The sequence below is a fragment of the Semicossyphus pulcher genome, unplaced genomic scaffold (assembly GCF_022749685.1).
Source record: "Semicossyphus pulcher isolate SPU_LCO1_2020_fin unplaced genomic scaffold, fSemPul1.0.p SCAF_14, whole genome shotgun sequence".
Taxonomy (NCBI): domain Eukaryota; kingdom Metazoa; phylum Chordata; class Actinopteri; order Labriformes; family Labridae; genus Semicossyphus; species Semicossyphus pulcher.
The window spans coordinates 15465547-15478430 of NW_027211648.1; the positions used below are offsets into that span (position 1 = coordinate 15465547).

General features: G+C 39.7%; 1 protein-coding gene across 1 annotated transcript; it reads left to right on the forward strand.

Annotated features, from left to right (window-relative positions):
- The first annotated feature begins 348 nt into the window (after window positions 1-348).
- Window positions 349-5971, forward strand: ivd (isovaleryl-CoA dehydrogenase). Its single transcript, XM_069661772.1, has 12 exons — window positions 349-583; window positions 1423-1512; window positions 1715-1766; window positions 1862-2031; window positions 2144-2237; window positions 3190-3320; window positions 3493-3589; window positions 3673-3766; window positions 3990-4071; window positions 4169-4273; window positions 4460-4532; window positions 5348-5971. The coding sequence occupies exons 1-12, from the start codon at window positions 452-454 to the stop codon at window positions 5479-5481; spliced, it is 1254 nt and encodes a 417-aa protein (XP_069517873.1). The 5' UTR covers window positions 349-451; the 3' UTR covers window positions 5482-5971.
- The last annotated feature ends 6913 nt before the right edge of the window (window positions 5972-12884 follow it).

A 12884-nucleotide genomic window follows, 5' to 3' on the forward strand; every position in this document is an offset into this window, starting at 1 on the left:
TGCTCTTCTAGTCTTCCTACCATTAAAAGTGCTTGTACACTACATGTCCAGTCAACCTTTCATACACACTTTCATACACTGATGAATGTGTATGGTGTATGAATGTGATGTGTCTAGTTTAGAAGTGTAGAAGTAGAAACTATTTAGGCACAGAACATACGTAAATTTATTTAGTTACATTCCACCACAGGAATTTGGTGTACTTTTTGGATCAATGTACACTCCAGTCCAACAGGCGGCGTAAATTCGCCAATAAGAAGAAAGAAGAAAGAAGAAGACGTGTGAACTACTGTGTTGATGACGTTGTTGTTGGTACTGAGAAATCGTGTCAGAGTGAGACCTCTTACTTTCTCAGTGCTAAAGGGCAGCCAGCCCGCAGTCTGTCAGCCATCCACCTCGTCTAATTTGGCTTCATTTCTCTCCTTTTACCCGTCCGTCTCCAAGCGACGTCATGTTTGCCGTTAGAAACGCTCTCCGCCTCAGCTCCAGGTTATCCATCCCTGCGGTGGCGAGAAGAGGATGCGCCGGGGCTGCTATCCCTGTGGACGATGTGGTGAACGGTCTCACCGACGAGCAGATACAGGTTAGCCACACTGGCTAGCCAATGAGCAAAACAAAGTTAACATATCAGTGCAGATAAGCCTTTACCAGGAAAAAACACACACGGGGGGACTCAAAACGAAGCTTGAGTTCAGTAGTAAGTTTAACTGTCATAAAACGATGGTTACTTAAGGACGCTGTGCGCGTGAGGTGATGTAACATCAGCTAACAGTCACAGAGAAGACCTTGATATTAGCCGACCAAGCTAACCACCTAGAACACACATCCTAAAAGCTTCCTAATGTCAGTGTCAGTAAATTTTGTATGCTCTAATGTCATTAATTAAAAAAGTGGCACTTCAAATTTCTCCACGGGCAGCGTTATAACCTTGATCAACGTGACATAACACCGCTTTTAGCCCAGATGGCTAGCTAACGTTAGCAGCTAAATTATCGAGATGTAGAGGCATATAAAGGCACATAAAAACATAATCTCTAACCAAGTTTTGTCAGTTAAACGCAAGGGGGCATGAGGTCAGTGATGTTTTCCTCGAAGGGAGAGAGGCTGAAAGCACGCTGAGAGGAGGACAGAGGGAGGGGATCATATGAAAGATTTGATTGGATGAAAGTTGGTGTTGTCCTCTCTGGGGGCATGTGAGGATTGAGACAGATTATAAGTGATTTTGAAATCACACACACATACACCTGTTCAGTTATTTATTTATTTATTTCCACTTACTTATTAAAATACATAATAAATGTAACAGACTGCCATCCGTCTGTCATCTGCCAATCTGCCAGTTTTCCAGTGCGTTTTGATGATATTAAGACATGTAATAATTACTTATTTTAAAGTCAAGTTTTTCTTTCGTCTTCTTCACAGCTCAGGCAGGCAGTTCGTAAATTCTGTGCAGAAAAGCTTGCACCTTATGCTGACGAGATCGACAAAAGCAATGAATTTCCAGGAATGCGGGTGAGTTGAAACACTTAAAGGTACAATGTACTTATAGTTCCTTGATTGAGTTGAAAGGTCAAAAATGTAGGTGGCATTGCCATGAACATGACCCACACCCCTGCTGTGCTTTATCTTAAATGGGAATTGTGTCTTTCCCTATGCAAATAAATAATCAGAAATAAAGCAGGATCTTTGTAACTTCTTGTTCTCTCTTCATCAGGATTACTGGAAAGATATGGGAGATATGGGACTCCTTGGCATCACTGCTCCAGGTTTGTCATGTTTTTTTTTAACATATAAAAATCAAACATGCTTTCTTCTTGGTTTTTGTTGTGTTTAAAAATATTTCTTTCTACATCTCTTTTAGTGGAACATGGGGGCACAGGATTGGGCTACCTCGATCATGTCATCGTGATGGAGGAAATGTCACGAGTGTCAGCAGCCATTGCTCTCAGTTACGGCGCCCACTCTAACCTCTGTGTCAACCAGATGGTCCGCCACGGCTCCGAGAAACAGAAGGAGAAGTACATGCCAAAGGTCCGGACCAAAACAGCTCATGCTTCACGATATACACTGTGGGAAATGCATAAATGTACAAGCTAAGATGGATTCAATTCTATGGTGTAATCATGGTGTTTCCTTTTGCCAGTTAATGACAGGTGAGCATGTGGGAGCCCTGGCCATGAGTGAACCCAACGCTGGCTCTGATGTCGTATCAATGAAACTCAAAGCCAGGAAGGAAGGTAGGAACCAAGGGACTTATTTATTTGTTATTATCTTAACATATTTGTTCTGCTAAATGTTCTCTTTAATACAGTATAGGCTATCTAAAATGTATAAACATCAAACTTTGATAGATAGAGTACGTTTCAGTTGCTCTGCTGCTGATTAGAATCATCACTTCAGCATTTTGGGGAAGGTAGTGACTCAGGATTTGACAAAAACAGAGCTGGCACTCGGGCCTTTTCACTCTGAATATTATGTTTCCAAAGTGACTCAGAAAGGTGACACGTGTGTGTTTTTGCTGGATGGCTGGACTGTCAGTTTGACAGTGGATCTATGTGACTCTGTATCAACAATAATGTCGCTCATTTACCCCCTGATGCTTTAATACGCACCTTTTTTGCTTACAAGCTGTATCTACTTAAAGGGCAATCATACGTTGCGTCTCTACAACTTGTTTCTGCTGCCCTCAAGTGGCCAAAAAAGATGCAGGTAATAAATGCAAAGAGTTGTTTAGCGAGAAGGGTCACAAAATGTGCATTCTGACAGGCATACGTCTTGTTTATATCTCTCCAATAACTGACCCCTGTAGGAATGAGTGAGATGTGCCATCAGCTAAAGGGTGTGATCCCTTCATGGCTGCACCTTCCCTCATGCCCTGTAAATACTGATGTTAAATATAAGTTAATGATAGAGCAGTGCTGTGTGTTAACATTTGGGCTGGTTAAACCAGAGAGACCGAAACATTTCCAGAATTTATGGATGAGTTGAACTTGTTATGAGAAGGTAACTATTAAAAAACCCAAATCACAGGTCGGCGTTCTAAACCTACTGTCCTTCAATCTACAATAACATTTATAAATACACAAGATTTTTAATGGATCCAGACACAAGTTTTAAAAATCTTGGTTGTTATTTGTAACTCTGTTAAATTCTAATTCATTTCTATTTTGTCTTTATCTTTTTCTACAGGCGACTATTACATTCTGAATGGAAACAAGTTCTGGATCACAAACGGGCCGGACGCCGACGTCCTTATTGTTTATGCAAAGACGGACCCTTCGGCCAATCAGAAGGGGATCACAGCTTTCATTGTGGAGAAGGTAAAAACCAGTTTAGGGAAGATTTATTTTTCTTTGCCTCTGATGTTCAGCCTTTGTGTCTTGTTGAATGAATGTGAAACAGCATTATGGAAAAGAAACAACAATTGCAGCAACATAGAGCCGTGGCCTTTCTTGTGTATATATACATAATGTATGCATTGGCACTTTGTAGGGAATGCCAGGATTCTCTACAGCACAGAAGCTCGACAAACTCGGCATGAGGGGATCGAACACATGCGAGCTGATCTTTGAAGACTGTAAAATCCCAGGTGTGTTTAAGGGAGAGTGTCAAACAATCTTTCAATGTCCGTGTGTTTTTTTAGTTTAAATTTATTTTCCCTTTGTGTTGTAGAGGAGAACATCCTCGGCCCGTTGAACAAAGGCGTTTATGTGATGATGAGCGGTTTAGATCTGGAGAGGCTGGTGCTGTCATCAGGACCTATTGGGTAAGTTCAAACCAGACATAGACGTGGTTTGAAAAATTGGCACATTACTTAGAATGTTTGAATGAATCCAGCCCACATGCACTCTCATATTCATTTTACAAGTTAATTCAACTAATTGCTTATCAATCCGACCTTTCAGAGTTTTGAATATTTACATAATGCGAGCTTGGAACAAAGCTTGTTTTAAATAGTTCAACAGCCTAACACCCTCTTTACTCTTCAGCATCATGCAGGCCGTCGTGGACTATGCTGTTCCCTACCTTCATGTCAGAGAAGCTTTCGGACAGAAGATCGGACACTTTCAGGTTCGACCTTCACTTTGTGCTGTGCATGTAAAGTGTAGAATGTAAATATACAATTTAAGGTTTGAAATGAGCATGATTTATGTTCATCTGTGCGCAGCTAATGCAAGGAAAGATGGCCGACATGTACACCAGGCTGAGCTCCTGTCGCCAGTATGTGTACAACGTAGCCCGGGCCTGTGACAAAGGACACTTCAGCGCCATGGTGAGACGATTATAAGTCACTTATCTTCTTCTGCAGCACAATGTTAAAAAAATAAATAAATATGTGAAGAAATTCTGTCAAAAGATACGGAAAAAAAAACAAGAAAAATGTTTCCTAAAAATGTTCCTTTAGGTTATTTTTCCCATCACAGCACTCAGTGACTGTTGTCTTGTGTTGTCATTGCAGGACTGTGCTGGAGTGATCCTGTACTGTGCAGAGAACGCCACTCAGGTTGCTCTGGATGGCATTCAGTGTTTAGGTAAGAGGCGTTAAGGGATTCAAATGTTCAAATAAAAAACATTTGTTATGAATATTTGTAGGAGAACATGTGCAGAACTTTGCAGGTACAATTTATTAAGTTTAGTCAGGAAGGTTCTTTTGATTTACGGACAAAAAAGATTTCTGCAACATGGAGATTAGAATCTGAGGTGATGCATCTCCTAAATGGTTAATATGCTGACACCCTGCTTGGCCGTCTTGATGCTCACCTATATGCTCAGGTTTGTTGTCGCCATCATAGTGAGGAGCTTTAAGCAGAGCTCTACAGGTGCAGCTACTTTGATTAAGAAATAGCACGTTTACAAGTGATCGTCTGCAGTGTGGGGAAGAGAGAAGAGGCCTAATCAGCTGACGAGTGTGAACAAGGAGGGAGTTTCCTCTTAACCTTCAGGATACTATGATCAGAGGGAACATACTGTACTGAATGGATTGAAGCTGCGAGCTGTGGTCCAGTGACAGTAATGAATCGAGGTAGATTCATTGTAAAGGAGAATGAATGGAGTGGCTTTACTCACTGAACTTCTTATAAGCTGCATTTTAATGAAAATGTTTGACAGATAAGAACAGCTTCTTAGACACTTTATCACATTAATGTAGAGTAAAAGTCACTACATTTATATTTGATGTGTAATAATGTACTGTGTGATATGTTACATGTCAGTAGCAAAGGACAAAGATGTTTAAAACTCAGCGACCTATTTGCCATATTAATAAATTAATGACATGTACTTTTTCTTCCAGCACAATAAAGGGTTTTTGCACACTCACTTTAATCTTCATATCACCTGTCAACAGGTGGGAATGGCTACATCAATGACTACCCCATGGGGAGATTCCTACGTGACGCGAAGCTGTACGAGATCGGAGCAGGCACGAGTGAGATCCGCAGACTCATCATCGGACGATCCTTCAACTCCATGTTCAAATAATCACCAGTGAGAAAAGGCGATCGCTAAAGACTGTACGAGTTGTTGTTGTTGCTGTGGACAAACTGTTACTCACACACCATGGCCTTATACTATTTGAATGATGCTGCTGTCAGGATGATGTTCAGGTTCATTATCTTTTATTTCACAGGTGCAAAGATGAAATCAGTCAGATGAGAAATAATCTCTTGACTCGGTGTGTTAGGTGGCCTTGATTTCACTTTTCTTTTCATGATAAGCTAACTGTAGCGACTTAATAACCACTCCAATGCCAATAAAGAAATACGATTATAAGTATTTAACATTTATAAAAAGACCGATCACAGATTCTCTGCTCATGTGATGAAATTAAATTGGCTTTTGGAAATGTTTAATGCAGTTGTTTAGCACTAAATACATCTGTTTGTATTGTCCATCATTGTATTATTTAGGCCCCTTGACGTGTTGAACACTCCTTCTAAAGACCATGTTGGCATTAAAGAGTTATCAGAATGAATTATTGCACCATCGTTGCATAAGAACAAAAGACTTGTGGGCAGGTGGGTTGTTCTTTATATATAACCTGATAACATCCAGTAATGACCTTTTAATGTGAAAATCATTTCAGCTGATCACAAAAAACATCTTGATTTTTCTGTCTTCACTGTAAATGTGTTTTGTTAACAACTTCTCTTCCATGATTTAACTGCAAACTGATCAAAAGGACGAACGGCTGATTTCAGAGAGTTAGAAAGTAGTTTGTTCATTTTTGGGAGCAAACAGATTCCTCTGTTATAAATGTTGTTGCCTGGAGAGACTCTCCTAAACATGTTTGTCTCCTCTCCAGTGGGCTTCTGGTGTCAGATTATAGATGTACAGTGTGAGATGTATGAAATATTGTAGTTGTTTGCAGTAAATAAAAATCAACTTTTCTAATCTTGAATTTGTGCCTGTTTTTTAATTGTATTCTTTATGTACTTAAAGCTCCTGTGAGGAACTTTCAGTTTGTGTTGATTTTGGCGCCCCCTGTGGACAAAGCCGTACCTCTTATGTCTTTGCTGATTTTGTCCTGTACGTGCTTAAGTGGTGGTTTTTAACAAAAAACAGTCTTTAACACTCATATGTATCACTCACTTTAAATCTTTGCCCTGGAAAATGTAAACAAAAGCAACGTGCAGTTAATCGGTTCGTCTGACACTTACCCCCCACCAGCAGTTTCAGGCATTAGAATAACCATATAGAAATAATCAATCTTGTCGCTGATGTTCTGGTTTGCTTTTGTAGCTCATATAGAGTTATCAAAATCAATTTGAGTCCGTTTTGAACTAGCATACTTTTTTAAAGTGTTTGACCATTTTTTAAGCAAAATTTAAAGAAATGTTAACATAAAACTCAAAAGCACTGTCTGTGTCAAGTGAACAGCTGCTGGTCAGCCTGTAAGAAAGAACCGTTCTATGGCAACTTGTGTTTTGAGACTACAAGTGTACAACTAAAAGTTTAGGCAGCTTTAAATATATTGTTATTTTCCAGTCATTTGCTGTGTTCGAAATGCCAGACTATACTAGCAGTGCGTACGGATTTAGCCAAAATGTAGTATGTAGTATGCAAACAAAAGCAAAATGTGCAGTATGCCAAAAATAACTTGATGTCGTACTAATTCATAAAAAACCTCCAGTATGCATCGGACCAGTCTACCTCGCCTACTGTATCCCACAATGCAAAGTGCTGGAGCGTCACAACGGCAGTTGAAATGACGGACAGCAGCAGCATGCAAGCAGAAGGCGACGCTATAGCTAGAGAAGCGGTGGTTATTGTTTACTTCAGCCTGGTGTAGCATACTGCAAAATGAATTTGAAAAGCTCCTCCATACTACATACTACCGCCGAACGCAGTATGCAGTATATCATATACATATAGCATGTAGTATGTAGTATATAGTATGGCATTTCGAACACAGCCATTGTTGAACAGAAACTTGTTATCAGCTGCATTATGGGAAATGAAACATATTTGGGGTTTGACTGATAATAGTGACTAAAAATCAGCATATCAAAGCCTTTGATTATGACTTTAACTTTAACCTTAACCTGGCTTCTTCAGTGGTTTATTTCATGCTGTACACCTTTCTAAGTCAACGGGCACAACTATATAACACTCATTTTAAATGTTGGTTCTTATTCAAAAGCCAGATGGAACAAAAAACATGTTCCCTGTTCTGGCATTAAATTTATCACATCCCACTTTTTCTTGAGATATTTTGTGTTTTTAATATAACTTACATTTTAACTGTCCTACGCTGTTTCCTGTCCCTTAAACTATAGGACAAATCATTTAGTGTAAAGTAGAAGTAGTTCAGTCTGTAGGGACTTGGCTTGGGAACAGGAGGGTTGCTGGTTCAAGTCTTCATATGGACGGTATGGATGGATAGTAGCTGCCAGTTCATTTCCTGGGCACATTGAGAAAGGTATCACATCCCCTAACTGCTCTGGTTGCTCGTCCTTGTGCAGCCCCCTCACTCTCACATCACTCTATTAATGCATGTCCAGGGAGTCCTGTGTGTGCATGTGTGTGTATCATGTTTGTAATGACAGAAATTGCATTTCCCCTCGTGGCTTAATAAAATAGATCTTCTTCTTCTTCTTCTTGTAATTAATGATTTAACATTTTTTGGGAACACAGCTTCAAGCTTCTCTAAGTTTAAACCACTTTTTAATATAAACTACTCTTTCTGTGTAAAGTTACCAAAAATAATTCGGTTTCGGAGAGGTTTTAAAATATTCATCCATATTGAGCAAACCCTGAAATCTGTTCGGGGGATAGAAATGTATGTATAACATCTGCAACATCACTTATCTTAATTTGTAAACTAAATGTTTGGGAGGAATAACACGATTTTTGCCTCAGAAATGCAGTAAAGAGTGATGTAACATCTTAAATCCTTCTCTGTCTAACTGGTATTATTTCTCCTCTTGTCATCCTCTCTCTCTCTCTCTGTAACTTGCTGCTGGAGCTTCTGTCCATCACCTGCTCAGACGACAGATCATCAGTTTATTGCCTCTAATCCATCCACACTCATTTCATCTGTCAGCCGCGCCGGCTCAGGCTGACTGATGTGAAGAAGATTGTTTGTTGGACTTTGATTCTGCTCGGCTGTGTGTCATTCTGTGATAAATAAAAACACAGCACCAGGCTGAAGGGTTTACAGGATTGTTTTATTTCTCAACCTTCGAGTGGAGATGACAGAGCGACATCTCAGATGTGAAGATGCTTCTCTGCTCGCTGCAGGAAAGTCACAATCCATCTGCTCTTTCTGGCTGCAAACAGAGGTGACTGAACTTCTTCTAGGTGTATTTATGGTTCGTTTATATCCTTTGATTAAATTAATGTTGTAAAGAAGACACACCTCTGTAGTCCCCGTGACCCCTCCTTGTGTCTATGCAGGCCAGAGGAGAGACAGACAGAGATTAAAACCATGAGTACATTTGAAGAATACATGGGAGTTTGTTTCACGGAGGATTTTCTCTTTACAGGAAACAAGTCAGGTTAAGACATTAATATCTCTAACACTGGGAAGGCTGGCGTTGTTAGCAGGATTAGGTTTAACTCAAACTTTATCTTCAAAAACTATATAGGGGCGCTGGTTTAGCTCGGTGGGTAGAGCAGCCGACCAAGAGGCTACAATCCTCAATGCAGTGGCTGCATGTTTGACTCCCGCCCTTTGCTGCATGTCACCCCCTAATCTCCTCTCCCCATACTTCCTGTCTCTCTTCAGCTGTCCTATCTAATAAAGGCGAAATGGCAAAAAAAAACAATACATACAGTATACTATTAAAAGCTAATGATTAAGTCTTGATATGTGACGTGATCGGAGATACTTTCAGGCTGGGCCGGCTCAAAGCATAGGCAACAAAGGGCTCCATGTCCTGGGGGACACTGGCACTTTAGTCAATAAATGTTGAATGATAGTAGTTAAAGATATGATCTCAAAGAATTTCATTTAAATAAATGTCTGTTAAGTCACTATATATCGCCGAATGAGGTAACTCAATGGTGATTGAGCCTATGGCCCACTGATGAAAGCCTTTGCATTTGCAGAATTATGGATTGGCTGTCTGGTGCGACTTTCGTGGAAAAAATCACAAGCGGCACCCAGTTAGTGACGCGTTTTCCATCAGCCAGCAGTGGTTGGTCTGCCACAGAGGGTAGGCAGAGCTAAGCGGCTGCTTTTCTGGTCTCTGCAAGTGTTGCGAATAAACAGTAATCTACTATGGCTGAACAAACAAAGAAAAGATCGATGACTACAGATACAACTTCAAAAACAAGTGAAAATCCAAAGAAAAAGAAACAAATTCGACGCTCAAACGAAGGCAAACAGTCTGAAAAGGAAAGCGACCTTCAGCGAGGAAAATCAAGAGTTACACCCGGAGCCAACCGTGGACGTCACACATGCAACACTGTCTGGAGTGTGCTTCCACAATTACCGTTTATCGCAATAGGTGCCGCCAAAGACAACGAAACTGAGATCTTCGAGATTATAACTTTAAGTTGCACATTAAAAAAAAAAATTGAATTATATTCTTGGCCTTTTATGGCTTTATTGAAAGTGAGTAGACAGAGGAAGAATGGGGATGGCACGCACGAGGGGCCAGGTCTGGGAGTAGAGTCCGGGACTTTTTTTTTTTATTCCTAGAGTATCCTCGATCTTTATTGTAATATCAGATCTAATAATCAGGTCTTTTCTGTATAACTGTGTTGCAAAATGGCATACAATATATAAAAAAAGGATAATGTGTGGCAGATACCGTTTTCGCTGTGGGGCATCAAATCCTAATTTTGCCCTGGGCACCAAAATAGCCAGAGCCGGCCCTGCTTTCAGGACTTGATTGTTAATGTGATTTTAATCTGTTTGTGGAAACAAATGTTCAGATGAGTGTTTACTTCAGCAGAAGTATCAATACTACTCTACAAAGTCTTTCATAAACAATAGTCCTAATTATACCTCAATAAACACACTGAAGTAAAAGCAGCAAAATGGACTGAAGAATCAATTTATGGTTATATAATGGTTTTCATTTGCACATTAACATTTCAGAAGTACACCAGTGTTGTAGTTTGTAGAGTTGCAGATTGAATGACTCTTGTGTAGTTTAATCTGTCATAATCCGTCCTATCTTTTTAATCTGACCACAGGTTTCGTCTGTGAAATAAGGCCACAAGTAGCTGTCAGAAGATGTATGACAATAAAAGTACAATATTTCCCTGTTAGATGTACTGAAGTAAAGGTAAAAAGTAGCACAAGTGGAAATATAGATTACAAGCACCCAAATTTGTACTTGAGTAAATGTATTGAGTTACCTTCTACCACGGTGTTTGTCCATGTTTGCAGGTTCAGACTGCAAAATTCAAACTACGTTGCAAATAGATGAACTTTTCTTATCTTTTTGTAATGTGGCTGTCTACTTTCTAAAGGATAAATCATGTTATGCTTTAACCGATTATAACGCAAACTTAAAACAACGTATGTGCATCTATACGTGTTGATCCCAGATGTTGCTGCTGCGTAACTGTAGTCCGGTTTGCGTGCTTTGTCTGCTCAGCAGTGTGTCTCTTTACAAAGCAGGAAGGACTCCTCCCTTCAGAGAGACGTACAAACTGAATGCCTCATTGTCGAGAGAAGGTTTTCCTCTTGACTAAGCATCAAGTCTGAAGCTTAAGTGAGTTATTTATAGATGCTCCATAAAGTCTTTCACAACAGTCCATGGGAGTGATTCATAAAGGAGATAATAAAACGAAGACATTAAATGATTACATGGAAATGTGCCTTCAGAACTGGCTCGCTGGAAACTTGACATAAACAAATTCATGTGTGATTGTGGTTATTTCTAATTAGGCAGCCAGTGTTTATGATGCTAACATTAGCTAGCTTAGCTAACATAAAGTTTGATTAATCAGTTACTTAAAGCTCCTGTGAGGAGCTTTCTGTTTGTGTTGATTTTGGCGCCCCCTGTGGACAAAGCCGTACCTCTTATTTCTTTGCTGATTTTGTCCTGTACATGCTTAAGTGGTGGATTTTAACAAAAAAAACTCGTCCTGCTTTCTTTAACACTCATATGTATCACTCACTTTAGATGTTTGCCCTGGAAAATGTAAACAAAGACAGCGTGCAGTTAATCGCTTCACCTGACACCTACCCCCCACCAGCGGTTTCAGGCATTAAAAATAACTATAAAGACATAATGAATGTTGTGGCTGATGGTCTGGTTTGCTTTTGTAGGTCATATAGAGTCATCACAATTAATTTCAGCCTGTTTCATAACCAGTGAAAAACTACTCACAGGAGCTTTAAGTTTTATATATCAGTTATAACCCTTTTTTAAAATAACTGTTTTATAGTTTAAAAATGACCAGTATCCTTTATGAAACACTTATTTAACACTTAACCATTTGTAAATGCAGACTTGATGGCTTGTTGTATTTACTGATAGATTACCAACATTTATTAACACAGTATTATTACCAAAAATGAAAAGATAAACACAAAGCAAGAGGATTTCACACCACTTGGACGCCCAAAAGTTGCTTTATTAACAGCATATTGCTGAATTGCTATTCATTTATAAGCCTTTTCGTAAGGCAACATATAATAAAGTTGCACCAAGATATTTAACACAAGTATGTGTTGTATAAGTAAGCAGGAGAAGGCTGCTCGGAGTCATTTTCCTGTCTCTGCCTGCAGACTAAATGTTAATGAATGCAAACATTTGTTACATCAGCACCTGTCAGAGATTAGTGCTGGTTTCGATCATATCATGTGTCAGTCAGATCAGAGAGAAAATTAATAATGTGGTTTCTCTTAATTGTGGATAATAAATGCCTTCATTCTGCCAATTTGTCGTTTTATTTGATTACATTTTAGAAGCCTAAATTGTAAAGAAATGATGGGAAACCAGAACAAGAAAGTTTAAAGATGATAACAAAAATGTGTGGGCCAATTACTACACATAGACTTTATTAAATGTTGTTCAATTGAGGCCCATCATGTTAAAATCCCAGATTCCAAACATAAAATGTCACAGTGAAAAAAGAGACAACAAAGTGCCCACATCAGAGCTCGAGGAGGCTCCACGCAGTCACATGTCAGAGCAGGTTTTGGACACGAGCCAGAGCTGACAGGCCACAGATCCTTCTTTCATTCACTCACTGACTCACTCACTGCCTGCCAGGGTTAATACAAGTGTCAAAAGGAGCAGGGCTTACAGACATTAACTAGGTGAAAGCCATCTGTCCGCCGCAGCGGGGGCTTCTGGGGGACGGTGACATGTGGACGGCGCGTCCGTGGCCCTTTAAGAAACTCCATGTTTTCGCTACATGATGCGTCAACATAAAAAGCGGATGATGCTGTTATGTAAAAACACGCTGGAGTGAGC

Bases quoted from the DNA above. Each gene is read 5' to 3' on its own strand.
- ivd (XM_069661772.1), top strand. From the start codon at position 452: ATGTTTGCCGTTAGAAACGCTCTCCGCCTCAGCTCCAGGTTATCCATC. The intron at 1,767-1,861 runs GTTTGTCATGTT...CATCTCTTTTAG, and splicing joins CCTTGGCATCACTGCTCCAG to TGGAACATGGGGGCACAGGA. The intron at 2,238-3,189 runs GTAGGAACCAAG...CTTTTTCTACAG, and splicing joins ACTCAAAGCCAGGAAGGAAG to GCGACTATTACATTCTGAAT.